At 42.2% G+C, this 27,395-nt stretch overlaps 1 protein-coding gene and 2 long non-coding RNA genes across 3 annotated transcripts in view; 1 reads left to right on the top strand and 2 right to left on the bottom strand.

The window, feature by feature from the left end:
• Positions 1-27,395, top strand: part of Fmn1 (formin 1) — a 151,913-nt gene that overhangs the window by 92,952 nt on the left and 31,566 nt on the right. The window contains 1 exon segment of the mRNA XM_048332706.1: positions 12,925-13,017. Within this exon segment, the coding sequence (XP_048188663.1) occupies positions 12,925-13,017 (93 nt within the window).
• Positions 347-21,095, bottom strand: LOC125340841. Its single transcript, XR_007208825.1, has 3 exons — positions 20,284-21,095; positions 2,483-2,490; positions 347-357 (listed from the first exon to the last, which is right to left on the bottom strand). It is a non-coding gene; the product is annotated as an uncharacterized LOC125340841 (long non-coding RNA).
• LOC125340838 lies at positions 22,339-26,850 on the bottom strand. The gene is made up of 3 exons (XR_007208823.1): positions 24,637-26,850; positions 23,853-24,279; positions 22,339-23,813 (listed from the first exon to the last, which is right to left on the bottom strand). It is a non-coding gene; the product is annotated as an uncharacterized LOC125340838 (long non-coding RNA).

The raw sequence follows: 27,395 nt of genomic DNA, 5'->3' as shown, positions 1-27,395 counted from the left end.
CCTTTTAGAAAACTCCAGAAGATACAACTTGAATGATTATTGACCATGCCTAATTTACTAGCTTGATTCCTCCTTCTCAGTCCATTTGTCCATGGCAGTGGTTTACTAAGTCTGAACTCTGGTATGAGATTGGATACATTAGCCAGAGTCCAGACCATGTTGCCATGGTGTTAAAAATATTTAGTCTTGCAAGCAAAGTTTTAGAAATAATTTTTCAAACTTTGATATGATTTATTTTTGTAAGATGGTTTCAACCAAACACAGTTGAGGAACTGGGATAAGTATTTCAGAAAGGCAGCAAGTGTGAAATGTTGAGCAGCATGGTGATTTCTGACGCAAAGCACTCAGTGAAGTGCCCTATGGTGGGTAAAGGTCACACATTCCCAAATGGAATGCCTTCAAAGACAAATTGTACAGAGAGGAGAGAGAATGCGGAAACTGAAATTTGATTCATCCACTTAATCAATGGAAGAAGTTTGTGTTTCCCTTTGAAGCCATAGCTGTGACATCTCTAGGTGGGAGGATGAGTTATGCTGTCCTGGTTTCCCCCTAAAGTTGCCCTCTGTTCTCACCCGTTATTTATAAGGTAACAGGATTTATTGTGTTTGTTTTAGTTGTTACTAAACAACATAAAATCTTGAACTAAATGCTACTATTTTGAAAGTCAGAAGTTCTGAATTCAAATCCTTGTTTCACAAGTTGTGTAACCCTTGACAGGTCATCTCATTCCCCAATGTCTCCATGTCCTCGTATAAAAACGAGGCTCTTAATACCTGTCTCACTGATGTTTTATTGGGGTGTGTTAAATTATGCGGAGTCGGGGGCATCGTGTCCACATGTGATGTACTATAACATCTATGCCTCCTCTGTCACTCTTATCACCACTCCTCCAGAGACTTAGTAATCAGAATAACTGAAACTTTCAGGAAATGAGTACTCACAGGACAGACTATACAGATAGATATCTGTTCTTAAGTTAATCCATGCCTCAAATATTCTTTGATACCACCTGGAAATAATCTTTGTACTGGTCTTTATATCTAGCACAGTACTTAATGAGAAAAGATGGTTCAAATCAGGAATCACAGAAAGTGATACTTGAATCCCTTAACCTGCTCATTTAAAATCCATTTACATATAGAATCTTCTGCCTTTTGGTGAGGGAATGAAGCCTTTTCTTAAATTGTGGGTCTATTGGAGCCCTATCTTCCCTCCGTAATCCACATCCACATTAAATTATTGTTTATATTGTTAAATGGGGTGATAACTGACACATACAAGACTTCCCAAATATTTATTATGGTTCTCAGTGGTATTTTTGCAGTTGTTCTCAATCTTTTAAAAATTTTATTGTAAAGGGGATGTACAGTGGGGTTGTAGTCACATAGGTCAGGTAATGAGTACATTTCCTTTTAAACACTGTCACCCGCTCCTTCATTCTCTCCCAGTTTTTCCCCTCCCAGCCCCCCCAACCCCATTTCAAGTTGTATGGTTAATTTCCAACATAATGTCTAGTGGGTTTCACTGTTGAATTGGTTCGCTCTTTGTCCCACCGTTTCTGTGCTTCCCCTTCCCCTCCCCAAGTCAGACAAACTTATATATAAGACAAAGGGTACAGAAATCAAATATAGCAACACGAGGGAATAAACCAAAGAAAAAAGGAAAGAAGAAAAAAAAGACTTAACTATTACAAAAACACCATTGAGAACCATCATAAATATTTAGGAAGTGATGGTACTCAATGGTGTTTTTCATGCTGTCTTTTTCAGTCTTTTCATGCTGTCCTGCCCAACCCTTTGTATTTTCATTTTAGAATTGTTGTAAATTTACAGAAAAGTTGCAATGATCCAGAGAATGTTCCTGTAGTCCTCACCCAGTCTTCCCTATTGTTATCATCTTATATTGCCATATACATTTGCCAGAATTAAGAAAATGGCATTGATACACTTCTGTCAACTAAACTCCAGTCTTTTTGGGAGAGAGGGAGGCAGTCCTTAAGTTAGAAATCAGGCTTTGTTTACTGCTAGGTAAGTGCTCAACCACTTGAGCCAAACTCCCAGGCCCACACTCCAGTCTTCATGGGGACTTATCTGTTTCACTTTTCTTTATCAACATTTTACTGTCAAGTAACTAAGTTACATACATTCGGTAAGAAGAACAAATGGTAAAAGCAGATTTGGAAATGACACAACTGCTCTTGATAAAGATTACATTCAGTGATCAGAATTGCTAGAGGAATGCAGAGAACCATCTAGGAACTGCAAGCTTTTAGCATGTCATAGGACCAGGTAGAAAGAATGGGAAAGTGCCCATTAATTTGGCAAGTCCACTTACACAGTGCTTTTAAGACTTCACACATGCAGAGAAAGACATGGGTGTAACAGCGACCTGTGGGTGAAGTTTCATTCTCTGAGGTGAGTAGATAAGAAAGTCAGACTCTGAAACAGAATGTAGTATGAAAATGACCTAACCTCCTCCAGACTTCTTAACCTCAGCATGGCTCATAGTTAGACTGTGGCGGACTCTGACTTCCTTCTAGGTGCCCACTGAAAGATCTGTGACTTACTTGGGAACTGGCATTCCTGATTCACGTCTCCACCTACCACTTAAAAATGTAGCCCCTCGTAGGGCTTTCTGTTTCCCCATTTAAAACAAGGAGGAATGAATGTGGTGGCATTTGGTGGTATTTAGGTTACATTATCTTAGTTTCTTACAGTTTATAGGTATCCCACAGTTTTTATTTGAGACAAGTTCTCACTATGTTACATGGGCTGGGCTCAAACCTCCCAAGTAATGGGATTACAGGCATGTGCCACCATGCTTGGCTGATACCCACATCTTTTTTCTAGAGATGGTGAAGGTAGGAGACAGGATAGCACAAGGTCAGGGGGGTGACACTTCTGGACTCAGATCCTGTCTCAGCTTCTTATAGTTGGTGTCCCTTTCCTCATCCTCACCTAGACATGGAGCAGCAGCAGTGGGCTCATGGGAGACCCCAGCTTGTAAGAATGAGATGACATGCAAGAAGCCAGCTGAGGCCTAAGACACTTTGGACCCTTTGAGGACTTTTATTAACCAAACAGAGAGATTAGAATAGTCTTGAAAATTTGCACAGAGATAAATGGAAATACATCTACACCAGAGTGGACATCCAGACATCACAGAAACAGTAACTTCCTCTTTCCTACAGAAAGAGGACATGCTCAAGGAAAATCTGTAAGGGGTAATGTTCTGACCCCTCTCCTTTGTGTTCATAAATTGTTTTTCAAGACCATTTTTATGGTCATTAAAAACATCATCAGATCTCTGAGTATTAAAAAAAAAGTTTGAATAGAAGGAGGACCTTGTTTAACCTTTTCTCTCAGTTTATTTTCTTAGCAAATATTTATTCTAAGCACTGAGTTAACTGCTAATTTTAAATAAACTCACTGAAATATCAAGTTGTTTATGAACACATTTTAAGAGCAAGCATTACCCTCATTTTGTAGGGGAGAAATTTATCCCTCCTTAGGTTTCTGATTTCTTTTCTACCAGCAACAGGGAATCAAACTGTCCTTAAGGATTCTGGTGACACTTGACAGTCTCCTTGTGATGTCAGGTTTTGTGGTCAGCCCTTTAGCTGTTCCATACAGTCCCCAAAGCGTGTACAAAGCCCTTCCAGATTACTGTCTCACCAAGAGAATCAGTGAGTGTCTGCTGTTTCAGAACCCAGCCACTATATGCTTTAGGACTTAAAAATATTGTTTTTCAACCCAAGACTTGTCTCCCTCTATCCCTCTCTCCCAACCCAACATGGAATGTTTTGAGCTGGGGCTAAGTCTGATATATGCACTTTATGCATTATCTTCCATCTCTAAAGCCATCATAATACTCTGAATCATGGCCAATGACCTGATCATCAGTGAGATGGGGCAGAAATGAGAAGGCAGCTCACTAATATGCTAAGGATAAGGAATGGAGAAGTTTTGCCAGTCATATCACAAATACCTGACTCATATTGAAGACCAGGCCAGCAGGAGATGGCTTAAATGGTCTCCTCCCTGGATTTTGAATTTTGTAGACTCATTAGCATAAGGGCTGAAAATGTTGGAGTTTAATAGGTATTGTAGAGTTTGTTATTCCTAGCCTCCTTTAAAGGATACGGTCTGTCCTCATTCAGCTCCTGTTCTTCCCGACATCTTCCCCTTTTCTTGTCCTTCCTAACAAAGTGAGACTGTGTAGCCATAGGACTGTCTCCCATTGGAGACTTCCCCAACTCATCTTCTCTAAGCAGGCGCTGGGATGCAGGCTGCCAGGGACTGCTGGACCAACAACTCCCTATGCCATAACTCAAGAGGGAGCTAGGAGCAATGACAGGTTTACAGGAGAGCACAGCTTTAAATAGCTGAGGTCGGTGTCTACAGGCTTCCCATTAATACAAACGAGACCATTGGCCATCTTTGCCACACTCTGAACTATTTTTGATCCTCAGTATGATTTTTCAAACACATCCTTAAGAAATCCTGACTCCCCTCAAACATACAATGCAGCCCTCTTTATATGAAGCCTTGTTTATAAGCCGCAATTCTCCCGACAGATTTACAAGTGTCTGTGGAGTTTTAAAGACGATTGCTTAACAGTCATGAAGTGAAACACATAGGACTGTGTAAATATTTTAGCTGGAATAGGGGATTTTTTTCACCAAAAAAAATGTCTGAGCCAAATATTGCATTAAATCTGGAGACAGTGGCAAACTGATTAGCAGTGGTTGCCAGCTTTGTGTGTTGCCAGCAATTCTCAGAGCCAGCCCCTAGATACCAGAATCCATCCACCAGCTTAGGTTGTGATTGTAAAATAACTTTCCATGCTTTTCTTTTTTCTTTTTCCTTTCTACCTTTCCATCCTTCATTTCCTTGTGGCCTATTTAGGTGAATGTGACTAACTAGGAGGCCTGAAATGGGGATGCGGCTCAGAGGCTCAGAGGTCAGAGCAGTGTGGAAGGCTTGCAGCTGTCCAAGCTGAGCAGTGAGGAGGCAGGTCGCCTTTTGCTAATGAGCTGTGTGTCTTACTCATTGGCCTCTGTCACAAACTGTTGCCCTGCAAGAAGGCAAATAGGACTCACCTCAGTGCTGGGTGCCTCTACTGATTTCCTTGAGTCAGAAAGAGGCAAGCCCATTGCCTTTGCTTTCAAGCTTTGTGTGTGAGAGAGAGATTTGATCATTTAATTCCCATAAGAACTGCCACAGATAAGCTTTTTAACTCAAGAGGAAGAGCTGTCTGAGCATTCCTATAGAGAAATGAGTCCCTAAGTGGAGCCATGTGGGAGGGGAGGGGAGTTTTTCCACCTTGATTCTAGTTCCCGTGAGTTAGCACCCTGCCCTTCCAGAGCTGTTCTCTGCCTTGGCTTCAGCTAGCACCCATACAGTCTTTGCCCCATGGGCTCTCATTATCATTATGTGTATTCTTTGATGTGGTACTTGTGTTGGTACATTTCTGTCCCAGCATGCATCTGATCTTCACAATGGCTTGATGCTGGCCAGTAAGTACAAGCACTGAAAATTATGTACTTACAACTGTAGAAATGTATATTTCAAGAATCTGAATATTTGGGGCTGGGGATATGGCCTAGTGGCAAGAGCGCTTGCCTCGTATACTTGAAGCCCTGGGTTCGATTCCCCAGCACCACATATACAGAAAATGGCCAGAAGTGGCGCTGTGGCTCAAGTGGCAGAGTGCTAGCCTTGAGCAAAAGGAAGCCAGGGACAGTGCTCAGGCCCTGAGTCCAAGCCCCAGGACTGGCAAAAAAAAAAGAATCTGAATATTTGAAAGTCTATTGGCACCGAAAACATAATTTACACTTAAATACCACTAGTGAGGGCCTTTCCAAAAGGCAATACTTTCATGGACAGACCTCAGCCTGAGCATTGCTGAGTGTGCCTTTTCTTCCATTATAACACAGCACTGCTTCCCAGAGCAAACAAATTGATGCAAAACTATTAATAAGTTCTTTTCTTAAATTTTCTTTTTCAAGATATACATACATGCACACATATGTATATATACATTTCTCATAAGACCTTCCAGAGTTACTGTCTTCCGTTCAAAGGAAGGCTTTGAAGGGTGGCACTTTTCATGGGGATCAACGCAAGGAATAATTTTGAATAGATGGCCTGACCACTTAACACGATAAATCAAGTCATTCCCAATCCATCTATATTTAGGCCTAGTCATGGGTAGGTGATTAATGAATATTTTTCGTGCTAATGTCTCACAGACCAAGGCTGCACCCATAACCGCAGTCATTTCAGTGGAAACTCTGATTCAGTGGAGGTTCGATAGGAGGGTCCTCTGAACAGCGCTCTAGACGGTACTGTGCAAAGGCTGGAGCCGAGGGCCCGGCTTTGCAAGTATTTCCAAAAGTCCTAAAGCATACTGGCATGTCCTCACTTAGCCTTGTCACTTCTGCTTAACTTTTTCATGGAGAATACACACAATCACGGAGCATTAAGGTACCCTTGATCTTGGGCAGCCCCCCTCAGTAGAATGAATCAGAGTCATGGGGTTCCCCTGGGTCCAGGCTTCCTGGTGGGTTTATTTTTACACAACATTCCTCCGGGGAAAGAGGCTCCTCTTTGCAGTGCTGGGCCTCTTCTGTTCTTAATCAAAATAGCCCTTGGGATTATCTGGTGTAGAATGACTTTGTGACATGCAAGTTTTGTTGAATTTCTTGAGGGAGTGAAAGAAGACTCTTTCACCAAGAAAGCAATCCCTTGCTTTTTAAGTCTTCAGTCCTTGATGGGGAGAACTGGAGCTAGCTTTTAGGCATACCTACAGCTATATCCCCATTTTGCTGCTCTTTCTACAGCTTAACTTTTTTGGTGGGGGGGTGGGCAGTTCTAAGAGTTTGAACTCAGGGCTTTGTACTTGCTAGGCAAGCATTGCACTACTAATACACCTCCAGCCCTTTTTTGCAGTGGGTTTTTTTTTTTAGATAAACTCTCACTTTCCTGGGCCTATGCCTGGAGATCTCAATCTACCTGTTACAGGCTTTAATTGTATCTATGATGGCAGGCACACCCTACCATGCCAGTTTGTCTCATTGAGGTAGAGGCTTCATAGACTTTTTGGCCCAAGCTGCCATAGAGCCATGATCCTCTCTCCATCTTAGCTTGCTATGTAGCTAGGTTTACAAGCATGAACCACTGGTGCCTGGCTAGCTTAAGTTTTTGGGAGGCTTGGTATTAGGGATAGAACATAAGGCCTATACTTCTTAGACAAGTGCTCTACCACTTGAGCCATGCTTGCAGTCCATCTTCTTAAACACATGGCAATAAGGTCTTTCTACACTTCTCTAACTTGACTGTCTTCTTCCATTCCAACCCCCACATGCATAAATCCTATAACTCTCACATCCTATAACTGTGTTCCTCCTTTGTCTCAGTACCTTCTTCCTCATGGAAGCTAGTGCAGCCCAGACTTTGTCCTGTACCCTTTCTCTGCTCTGGCCACATTCTTTTCCTGGCAATTCTATTGCTATGCCTTGAGATGCCAGTTTTGTCAGTGACTCCCTACTGTGTATTTCCATCCTAGCCATATCTCAAGTTGCATCTGAGTAGAGTCATACAATGTGTGCCAAAGGGAGAGAAGGAGAGAAGTAGTTCATGTGTTTGCATGCAGTTTAAATCACTGGAACTGGTGATCCCTGCACTCATAACCCACTTGGGGTGGGAGAGGGTGGGGTTGTGACCCATTTTCCCTAGTGTCCAAGGCACAGGGGTCTTCCTCCCATCTTCTTCACTTTCTTATTCCTACTGCCTGGCTCAATTCATGCCACACTGAAAACACTTAACAGGTATTTATCAAGTTGATGTGACAATTAGTTCCTTTATAATGAATTCCTTAAGCAAGCAGTCTAGGCCCTGTACAATCCAACGCAGCAGGTGGCTATTTCGGTATGTTGGGCTGCTGTCCTCTTTGTGGAGCCTTGGAGCCTGAAGCTTGGGGGTGGCACAGGGATCTTGTGAAAGTGAGGAATGAATTTCAGAACTGGCCCAGAACCACAGGACTGGGGAGTAGGAATCCCAAACTAGGTAAGCAAAGAAAAGCGAAAATTCCAGATTAGGAAAGCAGATAGCCTAGTTAGTTAATATGTATCTGACTTTGTAAGGCCCTGGGTTCAATTCCCAGCATCATAAAAGAAAACAAGAAGTATTGAGACCTAACCCAGTCTTACCTAACAGCTCTGCCTCTCCTTAATCATTTTCCACGTATGTTTGACCTATTCAGGAGATTAAATGTGTACCCAACTTTGATGAACTATATGTGTATCTTCTGCTACATCCTTCTAACTCACTCTTGCTTTTAGCATTGCTCCGTATTCCTAGAGGTTGAAAAAAAAATACTAACCACTCATATGACCTTAACTTGATTCTGAAATCTTACTATACTCAACATCATACCTTTCTACTGAAAGGATTCACAAGTGCTTAAACCTTAAATGATGATTCTCTCGACTAAGCGTTGTTTGTATTATTTTATCTCTCACAATGATGACTGTCAGTAGCTATCCTAGAGACTGGTATCTTTAATATTCAAAACATAATTGAACACTCAGAGTTGGAGTGGCTTTGGCTTTCACACTGGGAGTCCTAGCCCAGCTGCATCTGGGGCAGCCTTGGTGGTCTTGCAACATTGTAAGGAGTCTTCTGGTTGGACAATGAACGGCATTCGCAGATTTGTCCCTGACCTCTCTCCTTTTTACACTGTCAGTCTCCAGTGTCATCATTAATTAGTCTTAGGTCTCCTATTTGTCTGCTAAGGAGCGTCTCAGATAAGCCAAGTTAATAAATTAGAACGGGTGAGGCGCTGGCCTCCAGGACCAGGACTGCATGGGGACAGTCAGAGGGCAGCTGTCTCCTTTGATCCTGTGGACTTTCACTCTAACAGCTGGCAGGGCAGCGTGGGAGTCCTGGCTGCGGGGTGCAGAGAGGACCTCCAAGCTCATTTGTGCTGGTTTCAGTTTTTCACTCCACATCCCTGGAGCTCAGAAGCCTGAGGGAATTATTTCACACAGTACTTTGTCTTTCCCCAAGGAGTTTGCCTGCTTCCTACAGCAAGGAAATGAAACTCATATTCCACATAGGAGATTTGTACTGGCACACTTCAAAAATAGAGTGCCTAGCAGCACCAGGAGCGGGCATACCCCCAGCCTCAACTCTCCTGTCCCTGCTGCCAGACACTTTCCCAGACACTTTTCCTAAATCATAACAGCCTTTGGAAACCTGCTTGCAAGTGGCAGGCACCCTACAAACTGCTTTATATGCATCATCTCATTTAATTCTCCTGTTGTGCCTGGGGTGGAGGTTCTCATTTTGCAAATGAAAATGAGGCCCACTTGATGGTAGGCAGGTCTTAATCCAAGCACAAACCTCTTACCCCTCCATGGTAGGGCCGCATAAAATGATGGACATCCCCTGAGCTTGGTAAACACATCAGGACAAGAGAGAGAGCTGCAGCTTTGCAGACACAAGGGGAGGCTTTACTCTGTAAACTGGGAAGCGAGCTGAGTCTTAAGGTTTGCTTTAGCTGGAGAGAATAACCTTGGGAAAATTCTCATGGCTTCAGTCAGATCCTGTTTCTAAATCGCAGGCAGGACCTGTATTACTTGTGTTCATGAACAACGTTTTTACAATTTGAATGTAGTTGAGAGTTAAAGAAATTAAAGAGCTAACCATTTATATTATGTGAACTCCACTTTTTTGAAAAAAAAGTTTATTGGGTTTAAGTTACAACATATATTTCATGGTACACATTTTAACTTCACAATGATGAAAATTATCATTTTACTCTATATAGCTCACAAAGTCTATGAACTTTCACGTTAAAACCATTCCCTCTATTTCGGGTGATATGTACATTACTTCCCTTTTGTTCAGTACCATCTGTTCCCTCTTTGTCTCCCATTTCCTCCTTCCCATCCCCACCCATGAGTTGCTTAGTTCACTTTCATCAATGTCTGATGTGGCTTTCACCCACTTTGCACTCATCCTGTGCCCTCCTCCCAGCTTCCCTCAGATGTGCTCATGTATAGCCCGTTTATGAAGTAGGGAATATAGAGTCATCTAAAAATAATAGGACATTCTCAGATGAGAATTTTTTTCCCTTATTTTTGAGATTCTAAGAGGTGCTTGCGTCTTGCTATTTGCTGCTTTTTCCCACGGCTCTCCTCTTTTGTTTTACTTGTGTTTTGGTATCTTGAGTTCTGTTTACTTAGTTCTATCTCATTGCCTTTTAATCTAATAGCTGCATATCAGGGAGAACATGCGCCGTTTGTCTCTCTGGTCTTGGTTTATCTCGTTCAACATTTGTTCTAGTTCCATCCATTTCCCAGCAAATGCCATTATTTTGTCCTTTCTAATGGAAGTGTAAAATTCCATTGTATGTAGATACCACATTTTTTTAATCCATTCATCTGTAGTGGGGCATCTGGGTTGTTTCCATATCTTGGCTATTGTGAACAGTGCAGCAATGAACATGGAGGTGCACGTGTCCTTGTCGTATCCTGGTTCCTGTTGCTTAGAGTAGATGCCTAGGAGCGGTATGGCTGGGTCAGAGGGTATGTCTGCTTTCCAGAGTGGTTGTACTAGTTTATATTCCCACCATGCAGTAGGGTTCCTCTTTTCCCACAACCCTGCCAGCATTTGTTGTTGTCTGAATTCAGAATATAGACCATTCTTACTGGGGTAAGGTGATATCTCAGTGCTGTTTTTATTTCCTTTATGGCCAGGGATGGTGAGCATTTCCTCATGTCTTTCTTGGCCACTTTTTTTTCTTCTTCTGAGAAATGTCTGTTTAGTTCCTTTGCCCATTTAGTAGTTGGTTTACTAGGTTTGGAAGGGGGTTAGTTTCCCTGTATATAATGGATATTAGGCCTTTGTCTGTTGCATTGCTGGTAAATACCTTTTCCCAATTGGTTGGTTGTCTTCCTAGTTTAGTAGCAATGTCTTTATCTGTGCAGAAACCTTTTATTTTAATATAGTCCCACTTGTTGAGTCTGTGTCCTATCTGATGTGCCCCTGGGACTCTGTTCAGGAAGTTCCTGCGTGTGCTTCTAAGTTCTAGTGTCTCTCTTAGGTAGTTTCAGAGTTTCCGGTCTGATGTTGAGGTCTTTAAACCATCTTGAGTTGATCTTAGTGCTTGGTGACAGGCTGGGATCCACTTAGTTTTCTGCATTTGGCTGCTCAGTTCTCCCAGCACCAATATTGAAGAGTCTATGTTATTTCCATTGTATGTCTATGGCTCCTTTGTCAAAAATCAGCTGACTGTAAATATGTGGTTTTATTTCTGAGTCTTCTAATCTATTCTATTGGTCTTCGAGTCTATTTTGTGCCAATACCAAGCTGTTTTTGTTACCATGGCTCTGTAGTAGAGCTTACAATCTGGTAGTGTGATACCACCTACATTGCTTCTTTTGCCTAGAATTGCTTTGGCTATTCTAGCTCTTTTGTTGTTCCATATGAATTTTTGGATTTTTTTTCTAATTCAGAAAAAAAATGTCACTGGGATTTTGATGGAGATTGCATTGGATTTGTATATCATTTTTGGCAGTATGGCCATTTTTACAATATTGATTCTGTCTATCCATGAGCATGGAATGTCTTTCCTTTTCCTGTTCTTTGAATTCTCTCTTTAAATTTCTATAGTTTTCATTAAATAGACCCTTTACATTTTTGGTTTGGTTAATTCCTAGATATTTTATTCCTTTTGAGGTTTCTGCAAATGGGGTTGTTTTCATGATTTCCCTTTCTGCTGGTACATTGTTGGTGAACAGAAAGGCCACTGATTTTTGTGGATTAATTTTATATCCTGCTACTTTGCCGAATTGGTTTATTAGTCCTAAGAGTTTGGGAGTAGAGTTTTGGGGGTTTGAGCTCTTAACTTTTAAATAAAGCAACGTGTGTTCTCAAGGATAGCTGGAATCATGAGAAAAGTTTGTTACCCTAAAAGTTCCTTCAAAGTTCTTTTGAAATGCATTGCTTTTGTGTTTATAAATTCCTCCAGAATCTCTTTTTCTCCAGTTTTTGAACCAGGTAGCATGATTTCCATAAGGGTAAAATCCTAAGTGTGATATGGTTTCTTAGACATTTCTGGCCATGGTCAACAGACTATGCTGATCGTGATTGGGCTCTGGCTTTTGAGAAATGAAGGCTTTCTGCAGATGGTATGATCATAGAGAACCCTGAGGAAGATACCTGGGCCCGGGTTTACTGTCTTTTTGTGATGGTGAATTCTGGATTATCGTAGACTCCACATAGATAAATCAGAATTATTCCATTTGAGGCAACCTGATGATCAGAAAAGCAATGTTACAAATTCCAATGTTACATATTCCACAAATTCCAAATTCCATGTAAATTCCTACCTAAATGAGATCACATAACATTACTTCACCTGTTAGTTAGGCCTGAGTAGGAAGGTAGCTGGTGAAAGTGGACAGCATGAAGAGGAGCTTGCCCCAGTGTTTGAGACCAGGCTGGATGCAAATATTACCCTGTGGAACCAACCCGAATGCCTGGGAATGTCTTTATGTCTTTTTCAGTCTCTGTTTTTGGAATAAAGGACCATTTCCCTTCATTCACTAGGAGTAGTCATCACTCGACTTTTTCATCTCTTTATTTTGGAGGAACCAAAAGTCAGACTACTTTGCCTGTCCTAGGTCAGAGATTTTTCTTGATCTCCATGAGGAAAACTGAGGGGGCTGCAATTCCCCTGTTCCTGAAGAGGGGTGTCGAATGTGCTAATCACTTCTCCCCTGGAGTTTAGATAGCCAGTGATTGACAAGGACTCTGCCCAGTTGATACTCAGGTGCACACACAGTACCTGGCCCACTGCTGGAGCTCAGCACACCTGTTCTTGAGCAAGTCTAACTCACACTTCTCTTTGCAGCAAGTGAGCAACAGATGGTGGTGGTGTGCAAGGAGTCTCCAAAGGAGTACCTCCAGCCATTCAAGGACAAACTAGAAGAGTTCTTCCAGAAAGGTAAGAGGTCTTGTCCGGTACACGCACAACACCTTCCAACACCTTTCATGCCAAGGCACGCTGCGCCTTGCATCCTGGCTGACCACACAACATGTCACTGGTTGCATCTCCCGTGGTGGTCACGTCCCTAGGATCAGTAGAGTTGTATTAGTTTACCTGTCAAGTCTAATTTGGTCTTTTATATCCTTTAACTTACGTTTTTAAGGGTGAACCTTTTGCCTCTCTCTGGAGCTCCCAGGGACCTCAGTACATGTTAACTGACAAGCAGCATCTGTTCAAGGTGTATGTGGATTTGTGGTTAGCATACACAGGTAGATGTTGGTTGGCTTCCTAGTATTATAAGTGTAGCCATTTGGAAGGTTGTGTTCCATTTCCCATTCCTTTTCAGATGGAAGAACTGAGGTCCAGTGAATTGCACAGCCCATCACTTAACCCATTGAGGTTAGTGAATACAAGTGATTTGCAGGAGACCCAGTTCATCCTTAGAGATCTCAGCAGGGCCTGTTCGTTCCTTGACAGTTTTGGCAGACTAGGGAACGTTGGTGGATCAGGGCTAGTGAATGTGTAGGGTTTAATGTCTTTTAGTTTGCTTCTTATTTTCATTTCTCAAATTCAACTTGAGATGTGAAAAAATGGATGTGGGGCATTTGGAGGCAATTTTTTTTTCTTTACTAGAAAGCCAGAGGAAACGGATGTAGGAATCTTTAGGGATATCTCTACATGCTGTTTCTATTATTGAGTAAGGCCACAGGACACCACACCATCAACAAGACTGTTCAGTGGGATGAATCTACAAAGTATGGCCAAACCACTTTGGGAATTAGCAGGGAAATTCTCAGTCCATGAGTCAGAGGAGTTCCAGCCAGCTGCTCGCTTCCTACAGACCACTACTTCCTCCTCCAAGAGGAGTTGTTTATGTGGAAGAGGAAGCCAGAACTGGCCATTGCTGACTCTCCTGTTTGGTGAGAGGAACACTATCCAACTCAGTACCATCCAAGGGCAATATTAGATGCTGTATGACTGTAGCTAGATGGGTGCTGTATGTATGTGGCTCATTAAAGTAAATGTATCACTTGGTAAGTATACTATGCAAATATACCCTGAAAGCTTGAAATACTTCTCTTTGCTAAAACCTAACTCACGGTATCTCCCTTTGACATCTGTAGAACTAACATGAGATGAAGCTCATGAGAACTTGGGTTCCATTTTCATTTTTAAGGGCTGCCAGTCTGTATCTGGAGAATTCTGCAATGTGTGTGTTGTTGTTTATTCGCCAGTATGCTGGTTATTCAGTCCTCTCAGCCCTGACTGCTGTCACCCCCTTGTGCAGATGAGGAATTCTTACCAGATAGGTTAGGAAGGGCATTCCAGGACAGAGAACCTGAATGTCTCAGAAAGATAAAAGATGTGGGTGACGGTTAGGGACATGATGTGGCCAGGATGTGGGGCTTATGGGAAGAACCCAAGAACAAAAAGGAGAATTTGCTACAGGATCTGCATTGCAGATCTGGCATGTTGAAGCTAGGCTTTTTGTTTAGATGTGGGGCAGGGAGGGATTCCTTTGCCTTTTGTTACTAAGACTTTATCATAGTTAACAATTATATGAAGAGAACTGGAGTGACAAAGAGCTTGGGAGACGACACATGAGAAAGTGGTAAGACACAAGAAAGAAAGGGACAAGTGTGTAACTAAGATGGTTGAGTCAGTTGGATCACAAGTATACAGTAAAACAGGAGAAAGCAATAACTCCCTATTTTTCTGGGTAACTGGCCAGATATTAATACGAAAGACAAAATTTGGGGGGGGAAGGGACAGTTAGGTAAACTTTGGGAGTGTTCACTTGGACATGCATATGAGATCCTTAGGTCAAGATGTTGGTCTCACAGAACAAAGCTGGATACGATTTTTTTTTTCTTTTTTTTTTTTTTTTTTGGCCAGTCCTGGGCCTTGGACTCAGGGCCTGAGCACTGTCCCTGGCTTCTTCCCGCTCAAGGCTAGCACTCTGCCACTTGAGCCACAGCGCCGCTTCTGGCCGTTTTCTGTATATGTGGTGCTGGGGAATCGAACCTAGGGCCTCGTGTATCCGAGGCAGGCACTCTTGCCACTAGGCTATATCCCCAGCCCCTCACAGAACAAAGCTGGATACGATTTTAGAAGTAGCTGTTTAGGTCATAGGAATGAATACAATTACCCAAAGAAAGGGTGTGGAACAAGAAGGTTCTAGAGTCTCGGAACAGTAGAGCACATGGAAAGTTATTTCTGTAGTTGAGCCTTTACAGAGTATTTAACAAGAAAACTGGCTTACTGTGAGGGGGGTCTTCTCACTCATGAAGTAATCTTAAGCAATTGCATTCTTCCTGCTTGAGAAGTCACTTGCATTGTGACTTAGTTGACTCATGCAAGGGCTGTTTTTTACCAAAGCTGTGGCTCAGTTTTTCTAGCAAATCGTGGTGATGTGATTTTTCATATCCTGTTGCCACACTCCAGTGGGGATGACATGTTTTTCCTTCAAGTCTTTTTATCTTCCTTCCCTTCTCAAAATGTCCTTACATAGTGTGACAAAACTGCAGAACTTATTCCTAGCTGGTAGTCATTTCCTGCATGGAATCAAACGTAAGTGGCACCACTTGTCAGGACTGCAATCTCCATGGTATCTAAGTCCTTCTCCTTACACATTTTCTCCTGAAAAATGTGTAATGTTGATCTCAATTTACAGCTCAGTTCTGAGCAAACTCAAGCAGGCATTTGTTTTTCAGCTCATGCTTTCCCACCCTGAGATCAAACATGTCTGTAAGGATAGGGCCTTCAGAATCTGATGCTCACATTAAAAGTTCCCATAAACGTGGCAGGGATCCTATAATTGAAAGAAGGCGCAGCACAAGTGATTAGATGGCAGGTATGGGTCATGTAGGTGGTCTTTCCATGCTGTTAAATTGGTCATTTGTATTTATGGCTTTGGCAGGGCGGGCTGGAGCCCTAACTGGCTCTAATGCCTTACCACACTTGGCCTTATCTCACTTCCCACTCATGTGAACTTATTCATATTTATTTATTTTTACTTTATCCATGTATTGCACCAAATGCAAATATAATCTGAAAGAACTGTCAAGGTTCATCACTCCTTTCTGTTAAGGTACAAAAATAGTGGATGAGTTGGGTTTGTCCTCCCTCCTTCCTCTTTCCCCACCTTCCTCTCTTGGTACTGGGATTTGAACGTGGTGCCTTGCACTTGCTAAGCAGATGTCTTTCACATGAGCCATGCCCATTAGCCCTTTCTGCTATGAGTTATCTTTTGAATAGAATCTTGTACTCTTTGCGCAGGCAGACCTGGACTTTCATCCTCCTATCTATGATTCCTGCATAGCTGGGATCATAGACATGAACTGGAGCTTATTTGTTGAGATAGGGTCTCAATAACATTTTTCCTGGGTTGTCCTCAAGCCACTATCTTCTTGATCCCAGCCTCAGGAGCCAGAACAACATGTATGAACCACTGTAGTCTTAAAATGATTTTAAATGTAAAGGCCTCTATTTTATTATATTCCTTCCTTAAGTGATATTTTTCTGTACACATATTAGAAATTTTTTATTATGGTAACAGCACTTACCATGAGATATTGTTAACTACAAGCACAATAAAACTCTGTGTGTGTGTGTAAGTATCCTGAATGAAAAGGAGATATTGCTGTGCTTGAAGTTGTATTGAGTGTGAATGTTAGTATTTCACTTCTCTGAACCTTTGAGCAGGTATGTGAATTTCTCTAGACGTTTTTCTTGTCTGTAAAGTGGGCATGACATATTATTACTCACGTCTGTACGAATGTTAAGTTGAAATGACACACACAGAAGCCCACCATGTAATCCATGAAGCATTAATAGATGTAGTGATATGTTCAGAGTATCTCTGTCGCCTTCCCCTCTGGAAACACTCCTTTTTGACAGTTTTTTGTTCAGATATGGAGCACAGCACACAACACTGGGTCTAACTGATAGTAGTCCTTGGAGACTGTTCTTATTCCTAATTCTTCAGAGGAGGAAACTCAGTATGGTTCTGTGCCATCCTGGTAACAGTGAAAACCACTCCTTTTTTCTGGGTGCCAAAACCTTTGTGGTTTAAAAAAAAATGAGAACAGTTTGACATAGGATACCCCTTTCCTGGAGTCCTAGTTAAAAAAAATAAAATCCCATTTGCTTCCCCAGCATTAACAACATAATTTTTATTGCGGTTAAAAGAAAGAATGGCAATGAGAGGTATTTGAGTGTTTTATTGAATTGGTTTGAGCAGACTGCCAGTTGTTCTCATGGCCCAGGCCCTGCTTCCTCCTTGGATTCTTATCAGCTAGAGATGATTTGAGTCTGCCCATCTTCTTGTAGTTGGAATCACATGGCTTCTCTCTGACTTGCTTCATGCTTGTCTTTTTTTGTATGCAAAAATAGCACCTGTATTTGGCAGAATGCTTATCTATCTATCTATCTATCTATCTATATATATATATATATATATGTATATGTGTGTGGATAACCATGGTGTAGTTTGTTTATTCTTCCAAATAATGCAGCTCTATTTCTTATGTGGTGTTCACCTTTAAAGGAACTGTGGCAGCACTAGTATCAACCCAGGAGGAAAGTGTCTAACATAGAGCCTGGTACTGTAGCTCTGCCTGGGCTACTGCTCGATTCTCAGTTATTTCTTTATAGTCTTCACAGATGGTTTGAGGATGGGCTCAGAAAGCCATCTCGTTTTCTTACCCAGTGGCTCCTAAAGTGGCGATGCCAACTTCAAATACCAGTAATAAAAAGATAGTCTTGGGTACTAGAAAGTAATTCATGGTTATCTCATCTAGCAGCCAAAAGAGATGAGTATATCGGCTTATATCAGTTTTTCTCTAGACCAAAGCTTCCATTTTGTTTTAAGTTGTATATCATCATGAATATAATTGGAGTAAAGTCAGATAAGTATAAGGAGCAGCAGATATGCAAGGAAATATTCTATAGGATCTCATATCTCACTATCAAAATATTTTATTTTTAAGTATAATTATAGTTACTACAGGTATATCTTAGTGGAGATGTGCTTAATTCTACTCAAGATGCCATACCTGTGGATCCCATTTCATGGCTACCCAAGTCCACAACACTACCACCTAGTGGCCGCTGGCCTGAACTGCAAGCATGTGTGCCTTGGGAGCTACAGTTTCACCTTGTCTCAATGGCTGAAAGTGACAGATGACAGTAAATGCCTGGAGAGTCAGCACATTTGGTTATGCTTGATAATTCTTGGCAACTGACATTTTCAAACTCTGCTTTTTAGAAAATTAAGATAATAAGGATGTGTTATTCCAAAGTTTGAGAAATGGACTTAAAAGGTTGTAAGCTCGTAATCCTTTTTCTTAGCCTTTTGTTTTTTATTTACTTGTTTCAAAATATTTTTGTTAACATACATTAGTTGTACAAGGAAGCTTCCTTGTGAGTCATCCACAATATGCGTTCAATGTATCCCAGCCAAACCCACCCTCCATCGTTCTCTTCTACCCTCACCTCCAAGACAATCCCAGATTTTATTGTTCCATGTTCATAGATGCAGATAAAGTACTTTGACAACCCTCTCCGTTCGCTTCCCACTTCTGTTGATAACCACACTCTCCCAACAGATTATATGAAAGTGTTTTACTGTATTTCAGAGGTGCGTATATGTTGATCAGAATAATTCCCTCTGTCTTTCTTTGTACTCCCTTCTCCCTCCAACAGCCCCATATTGATCAAAAGCTTTCACTGAGATGCCTTCTGCCCTCTTCATTCACAGTTGCAGTGTATTTTGGTATTGTTCACCCTCTGTTAGTCATTTTGCATTGAATGGTAGAAAACTATATGAGCCTTTCTCTACCAGCTTTTATATGTAAAATTTGATTTACTTTTGGCTTTGTTACTCTGAAAATTGAAGATGTACATTTGTATTGACTGGAAATATTGAAAATAGGAATGAGCAGCAGTTTTCTCATCATAGGAATATACAATTTCCGCTCCTGTCCCTTCATAAAGTTAATCAAACTTCAGTGCTTCCGTCCTTGATACTCCATGCTCACTCCACCTCAGACTTTGCTGTGCATGTTCCCCCCACCCCCACCCCAGCACCCACCGACTTGTCGACATTCAAATTATTCATTGCCATAACTAAGCCATCTGCTTACTGAGCTCATCACACCATCCCATTTCCGGAAATAATGAAATGTGGAGTGAGTCACTAGAAGATAATCATTTTAGAGGAGTCTAATACACTCAAAGTAGACAATGTAAAAAGCCACTAAAAATCCCCTTGAAATTGCCTTTCTTCCCAGGTGGCACTATCATTCTCTTTGTACCTTCCCTTGTTTTCATATTTTTAGAATGAGCCTAATTGCTTACATTGTATATAGACATGATTGTTTCCTTAAACTTAGGCTTTCTCTGGCATTAGTTCCCAGTTTGAAGCCATGGTTATGGCGTTTATTGTATTTGCTTTGAGCTTTCTGTGGTAAAATGGGTTCCAGCATGCTGACTGTGATTAACATTGCGAGAGTGTCCTGGTGAAGGTTATGAGGGTAGAATCTGTCTCTTTCAGATTCTTTTCTTGTTTCTATTGTAGTCTCCTAGGAGATTACAGGAAAGAAAAGGTCAAATCACTTTCTACCTTTCTGACTTTGGAAAACGTCACCCAAACAAACCCAACTTACTTCGTCTTAGAGACAGGGTCAGTGGCCCCAGGAATGTAAGTTTATACCAGCCATCCAAGCATCTGGCATGGTTTCTCACATGATCATAGGCATAAATATTCTTCTCTGCCTTCCCATTGCATTCCCTTTATATCGCTTAGGCAAAGTCACAATTTAATTTTTCTATACTATATGCTTATCCACAATTCTTTATTTTGCCATGCCAGCTCAGAGGACTTATTCATACTATTCATTAAATATTCGTTTCGTTCTTACTGAATGCTGTGCACTGTGTAGTACTTTATACAGCGAGGAGCAAGATGGACAGTTTTTGCCTCTGGAATAATATTTGCCAGTGGATATTATGATTCTAGCATCTTTGCATTAGAAATCTAGAGCCTATGTTCTGCTTATATGTTGCCACATTACCGAGTGCCTCAGAACTTGTCGACTTAAAATAATTTGTTGCTATTTGTTGCATTTCTGTGGACCAACTAGATTCAATAGGCTAGTTCTTGCTGCAGGTCTCCAAGTTTAAAGGCAGATGGTGGCTGGAATGGCAACCACACACTGTCACACAACTGTCTGGATTATGGGCTGGAATGAATGGGGATGGCAGAGGTTGGTGGGCATCTCTGAGAACCCCTGCTGCTACCCCATACGGCTTAGGTTTTTTCTCACAACATGGTGGTCATGAGGCAACCTAGTTTCAGAAGAATGAAGAAGCAGATTCTACTTCTCAATAGGAGAGCAATGGGCTTATACAGTGAAGGGAAGAATTGGTCATGGGCATCTTGGAGGCAAGCTACTGAAGTGTATACTTGACTGACTCCCGAATTCCTCTCCTGATACCTGGGCTCTCAGTTACTAGGTTCTAATTTGTACTTAGTCCATCCAGAGTGCAAAGTTAACTCTAGGAAAAGGGATTCATATGTATCTTTACTAGTAAGATTAATACTAAAACAGAAGTGTGTTTGGTCCTCACAACTTCTTTAGGACAGATGGTCTTCCCAGAGAATGGGTCATTATCATTCTCCTCAGTTACCCTCTGAGGAAAACTCTGTTTGTGCGCCTTTCTGCATGGGGGTGAACACACAGCCTCATAAATAACAGCTTCACAACCCAAGGCTACAAAGCAACTGTCATATCACAGCCTATTTTAGCTCATGAGAATCATTGCCGCCAGCCGGAATGCATTTCTGGGAACTGAATTGAAAGTCCAGTTTGCAGAATCTCTTCTGCTTCTGAGAAGCGCTTCTTGGCGTGGAAGCCACAGGAGGCAGTCCTGTGAGAGACCCGCATGTCCCACACCCTGTGTAACCCCCTCTTTTTCACAGGGACAATTGTCCCTGTAGGTCTTTTCCTCTTTGCTTCAACTATGCAATCTCTTATTTTTTTTTTTTATTTTTATTTTTTTTGGCCAGTCCTGGGGCTTGGACTCATGGCTTGAGCACTGTCCCTGGCTTCTTTTTGCTCAAGGCTAGCACTCTGCCACTTGAGCCACAGGGCCACTTCTGGCCATTTTCTGTATATGTGGTGCTGGGGAATCGAACCCAGGGCCTCATGTATATGAGGCAGGCACTCTTGCCACTAGGCCATATCCCCAGCCCGCAATCTCTTATTTTAATATGGTTCAGTGCATGAGAGAAGGGGAGGGAGGGAGAGGGATGAGAGGGAAGTGGATAGAAGAGGACAGAAATGGGTACCGTCACAGAATTCACTGCTTCTGGCACAGGGAGAAGAGAAGAATGAAGTTTTAAGCCTCATATTCTTAATAAGTTCTGCTCAATCTGAGATCTGGAGTTGGTTATTTTTCTACCTTTTAAAAGAATAGATGATCAAACAGTGGCAGAATATTGGGCCCAAGTAGTACTAAGCTTTAGCAAACAGAATTGGGAACCAATGTATTTCCTATGCTCTTGTCTTCAGTGAAAATGTCCCCTCGACAGCCTAGTGTTAAGTCCTCATGCCTCTCTGTGGACTATGATTTACCACCTGGTCCTTGAATAACCAAATTAGTGCTAACCACGCTGACAGAGATGCTGAGCTCCATGCCAAAAAAGCAGAAATCACCAGTTACTGATGAAGCAGAAGCCCATAGAGTTGGCGTTTCCAGACAAAGAGTAAGTGTGTTTAAAGATGGATTCAAGCTTTTCAGACACCTCTGGATTTTATGGTCCTGTGGGAACAGAATTGGAATGGGCCCTATGTTCTTACGTGAGTTCTTGCCATGGTGCATGGTGAACATTATCTGTGTGCTACAGAGAAAATAATTCCCACAAATTGTCCTGTGGTTATTTTAAAATGATTTCTGACTGAAAGGAGACTGGTATGTGAAAATGAGTTGAAGGCCATGTCTAAATTCATACTGAAATATATATTTTAAATGATTAGTTTTTGTACCAATTTACTATTACTGAAAATATAGATAAGAAAACAAAATCTGGAATTTATATTACATTTAAGTTTTGATTACATGCTCCAGGTGTATCAATTTGCAACACCACCTGTATTAACTTAAAATAATGAAATTTTTTCCCTGGTTCTACATGGCCTCTCTCCAGGAACACACCATGCATACTGTGAAATTAAAACACTATATATGTGTTATGTAATTTTTGTCCTCAAAAATATTAAATGGACAACATCCAAATGATGTCTAAACAGGACATGCTAGAAGATTGACCTTTATTTCCCACAGATTGTAGTGATCCAAACTGAAGATCAATGAGCTGTCAGGAAAGGGGGCAGGGAAATTCCAAACAAAAATATCACAAGTAATAGCCAAAGGAGTAAAGAAAGCCAGTGGCTGGAGGGAGAAACTATGATAAATAGTGGTGGTTGGTTTGTTTTAAAATTTTGTTCCTGTGTGTAAATCTCTCTTTGGGCAACAGTTTTGTGTAACACAGGACTTGTATGTTGTGTGACACTCCTTCTAAAGATTGAGAACTATGGACCAGCAGAACAAGGAGTCATCTTCTTTAAACAACTTCTCATGCACTTGGAGATTTAACTAGTTGTGTGCACATTCTTCTTTCCAATATTACCATTGCCAAAATTACAGACTTCTTACCCTGTATGACATTCTGCTAACTGCACCTTGTTTGTGCATTCTCTCTCCTCTTAAGATAGCTGTGCCCTCATCTCAGATATGGCTGTCCTACCTAGATGACTCTTTTCCGCAAAGCCACCATGGTGCCTTAGCACAGAATGAAATAACCAAGATTCAACCCCCTGTGCCTTGTCTGTTTGTGGCATTCTACATAATCTAACAAGCCTTTCACACAGCTGCTCCTGAAGGAAACTGGTTTCCGTTCATTGTACATTGCAATATGCAGAGATTAGAGACTACAACCATGCTTGTATGCCATTAGTAACATCTTCAGAATGCTATAACCAAGTGATTGCACTGTTCTCATAGTGATGCAGGGAAAAACAGAACTGCTGCCAGCCACTCATTCAGGGTGTCCTGGCTCCTCCTAAGAGTACTACTGTCCTGGAGGTTGGCTAGGACTTACCCTTCTTTGGGAAAGAGCTCTGTCTCCTTTTCTAGTTTTCCTGGGCCTTCTTGCTGCCAGCTGCTCTGATCGTGGAGGCTGAACCACACAGGTGGTCAGCAAGGTCCGCAGTGCAGTTGCAGGAAGGTGGGTGGGTGGTGCTCTAGTGTGGGAGGTTGCCCACAGACCTCACCCCATTCTGTATTGGAGTCCAGGGCTGTAGGTCTTTCTGCCTAGGGAGGGTGGTGACCTCTGAGGTCTGTTCAACACTAGTTTGTCATACTTCTTGCCTGAGTGTCAGGGGGAATAATATATAGTTGGCTTTATTACCTCCCTTAAGTATATGGACTGCAGTGTGTACTTGTAGTTGGTTCTGGAGAATTGGAAGCAAATTATTTATTACCTTTCTTATTATTATTCCCTGTTCTATTGCAGTATTTGTTATGGATTAGTGTAATACCTTGGCAGCAGGGAATAATTATTTTTAAGCCTAAAGTCATTTTGAGGAGAAATAGATTTGGCTAGGGTTCTTCTATTTGTTTTGAGACATGTTCTCTGTATATAGCCGAGCTTCCCTGAAATGTACTTGGTAGCCCAAGTTGGCCTTGCGCTCATAATCCTCATGCCTCAGCCTCCTAAATAATCACACATGTGTACCCCATATAAGCTGAGGAATGAGTTTTTGAGAAAAATCCTTGGAGTTGTCTAGGGACTGTGACAGCTGCTGGCAACATTGAGACATCCGAGTCGCTTGTCTCAAGGAACCAACTTTCTGATGTTGGCAAATAAAGAACTAGAACCTGTGTTAGGACCACAGGCAGGTGTTTTCTCATGCACAGCCCTCCGTGGCAAGGTAGCCTGCTGTGGAAACTGGAGGGCTTCACACCCGTGTCCTCGGGTAACTTACAGTCGAGTCTGTCCAACAAGGAGGAATGGAGACAGACTGCTGTGCAGTGCAGCAGGTGCGACACACGGAGAGAAATCTGAAAGGGCCAAGCGCACTTGAACAGAATCCTCCTACTTGCCAAAGACTGGAGGCCAGCTTGGTGCTGTCACTCCCTGGTTACTTCTCTCACCTGAATCTGGAGGCCAGCTTGGTGCTGTCACTCCCTGGTTACTTCTCTCACCTGAATCTGGAGGCCAGCTTGGTGCTGTCACTCCCTGGTTACTTCTCTCACCTGAATCTGGAGGCCAGCTTGGTGCTGTCACTCCCTGGTTACTTCTCTCACCTGAATCTGGAGGCCAGCTTGGTGCTGTCACTCCCTGGTTACTTCTCTCACCTGAATCTGGAGGCCAGCTTGGTGCTGTCACTCCCTGGTTACTTCTCTCACCTGAATCTGGAGGCCAGCTTGGTGCTGTCACTCCCTGGTTACTTCTCTCACCTGAATCTGGAGGCCAGCTTGGTGCTGTCACTCCCTGGTTACTTCTCTCACCTGAATCTCTCAACATGTGCTGATCCCAGGGAGTACAAGTCCAACTCGGTGCCTGATTGGACTAGGTGGTAATGCAGAAAATGGTAAAGCTATCCTCACTCGTGAGAAGTCAGCGGCTTGAACTGCTCTTAGCTTGGCTTGCGGGGCCGTGACTTTGATCTGGAGGCCCCCTCTCATGAGACATCTTCTGACTCCTCCCCTGTCCCATATGACAGCAGCCACCACCACCCTAACACACACCCTCATGTTAGCTCAGTTGCAGGAGAAATGAGCTGTTTGTCCACTCACCATCTCTGAGCTGTGTAAACAAGCAGATGTGCAGTTGGTGGCTCCGTCAGGGCCTTGGACTGCTGTTCTGCTTGCACAAATGGAGAATCCTTGGGGCCTTGGACTGCTGTTCTGCTTGCACAAATGGAGAATCCTTGGGGCCTTGGACTGCTGTTCTGCTTGCACAAATAGAGAATCATCACTCATCTTTTGGACTCCAGTCGCACAAGCATGAGATAATGGAGACTGCTCAGCTTTCGAGATTTCTTCATGCTGTTTAGATTTCAGTCTTCGTGTCAGAACTGTTGTTAAAACAGTTTTGGCAACAGCAACCCCTGCCAACTCAGCTCACTTGGAAAAATAATAATAATAATTTAGATTCTAGTCCCTTGATATTTTTTCTCACTCAACCAAGTTTTACCAGGCAGGAAATAGTACCCAAACCTAGAGATATGTAGCTACTCTTCCCTTAATTAGTCACATGCTGGCAAGGGAGTTCAGTAGTAGAGAATCTTCCTAGCAAGTATGTGTACTTGAATTCAAATCCTAGTACTGTCCAAAACAAAACAAAACAAAAAACCTTCGAATCCTTCCGAAGTCTACAAGGCCCTGTGTGACTTGACTCCCACCACCTCAGCTGTCTTCCATTTTTACCCTTTCTTGCTTTGTCCCTTCTGTAACAGCCCCTCTGCCCTCCTTGCTGCTCTTTGTGTCTAGCTATGTACTTATCTGTAGGACCTCAGGCTGACCCTTCTCCCTGGTCAGAATGGTGTACTTTCCCCAAATCTCCACATGCCTGTCTCCTTTCCTGCACTGTAGACTTGACTTTTTAAATATCTCTTGGTCAAGGATATCTATTTAATGTCCTGTTTGTTAGACCATTTATTTTTAATAACTTTATCCTTAATTATTTAGCTTTTTGATAAATAAGTATTCAGTCTTTTGCCTTCACTAAAATTTGGGATACCCTGTGTGGAGAGTCCTTTCTTGAAACCTAGAGGCATGAAATTCCCATCATTTTCCATTTGCCTTTAAAAAGAAAGGAAACACTAAAATGAGTTACAGTAAAAAGCAAGCCTTATTTAGTTCTTTCTCCTTTGCAGTCAGCGTAAAGTTTCTTCGTAGAAACAGACTTGAATTGAGCGCCTCTTAACTGTGCGGTGTGGAAGTAGCCCTGTTGATTTCTATGCGAGTGTTTGTCTAAATTCATTTTCCTTCCCACTTCTGAGGTCTGAGGCCTTGGAGAATTACATCAGGATCTGGAACATGGTTTTTTTTATATGTCAACCACAGAGAGTTGTAGCTATTTTCATCACTCACAGATCTTTGTCTTTAGGCAGATGAAAGGGTGATCTACACATATTGGCAGGAGTCTGCCAATCCTCATGGCTTTTGTGAGCAGAAACATAGTTCCAGTACATAACCATTTGTGATTGTGTCCATGTGCCGGCAGCTCAACAAGGTAGACCCAGAGAGCGAGCCCCGGGAAAGGGGGCCTCGGAGACCTGGTGGACTGTTGACTCACTTCCTACCAGCCTTCTCCAGTAGCCATCTGTGGAGTCCTTAATATTAATTGGAATATAATTTAATTTTTAAGTGAACATTTTCACTCTGAGAAAGCTACCCTGCAAGCACATTATTCTAGGGACCATGTCATAGAAACACCAGTGTGGAGGGACTGGTGGGGGGCGGGGGATGGGTGGGGAGGTGAACAAGTCCTCCTGTATGTGCACTTCTGAAGGGTCAGAGGTTGATAGAACTCTCACATGGGTGTCTGTTTGCCACTTCGTGGGAGGATTTGTCTCTTGAAAGGTTGCACAGCCTTAGAACAGATATTGCATAAGAGGTTTCTGTGACTGACCAGTTGGCTGATCATATCTGTATTAAGTTTAAATAGATCTTGGGGAAGCAGGTGTTTTCTGTCTTAGTTCAGTGTCCTTTACATTTGCAGTGGTGACTAAATAGTGTATGTAACATTGGAAATGATTCCTCCTAACTACCCTACACCCATTAACAATGCTCTGCCCTGCCCCTCCTTGACCTTCAGCCTTCCTAAGCTCTAGTAATCACTACTCTATTCTTCACTTCTTTAAGCTAACCCTAACTTTCCCATAAGTGAGAGCATGCAGTATTTGTCCTTCCGTGCCTATTCTTCAACCAACTCTATTAACTTAGAAAACTGAATTTCCCTTTGATGACTTTCAGTGATCAGTTTGCCATATTAAAAAGGAATCCTTGAGGCTGGGAATATGGCCTAGTGGCAAGAGAGCTTGCCTCGTATACATGAAGCCCTGGGTTTGATTCCCCAGCACCACATATGTAGAAAATGGCCAGAAGTGGCACTATGGCTCAAGTGGCAGAGTGCTAGCCTTGAGCAAAAGGAAGCCAGGGACAGTGCTCAGGCCCTGAGTTCAAGGCCCAGGACTGGCAAAAAAGAAAAGAAAAGAAGAAATCCTCATTTTCTTAAGAAAAGGCAGTAAAACTACTGTTAA

Source organism: Perognathus longimembris, chromosome 23 (genome assembly GCF_023159225.1).
Source record: "Perognathus longimembris pacificus isolate PPM17 chromosome 23, ASM2315922v1, whole genome shotgun sequence".
In the NCBI taxonomy this organism is placed as follows: domain Eukaryota; kingdom Metazoa; phylum Chordata; class Mammalia; order Rodentia; family Heteromyidae; genus Perognathus; species Perognathus longimembris.
Note: the sequence above shows the minus strand (reverse complement) of the source record. Positions and strands in the feature narration are given on the sequence as shown.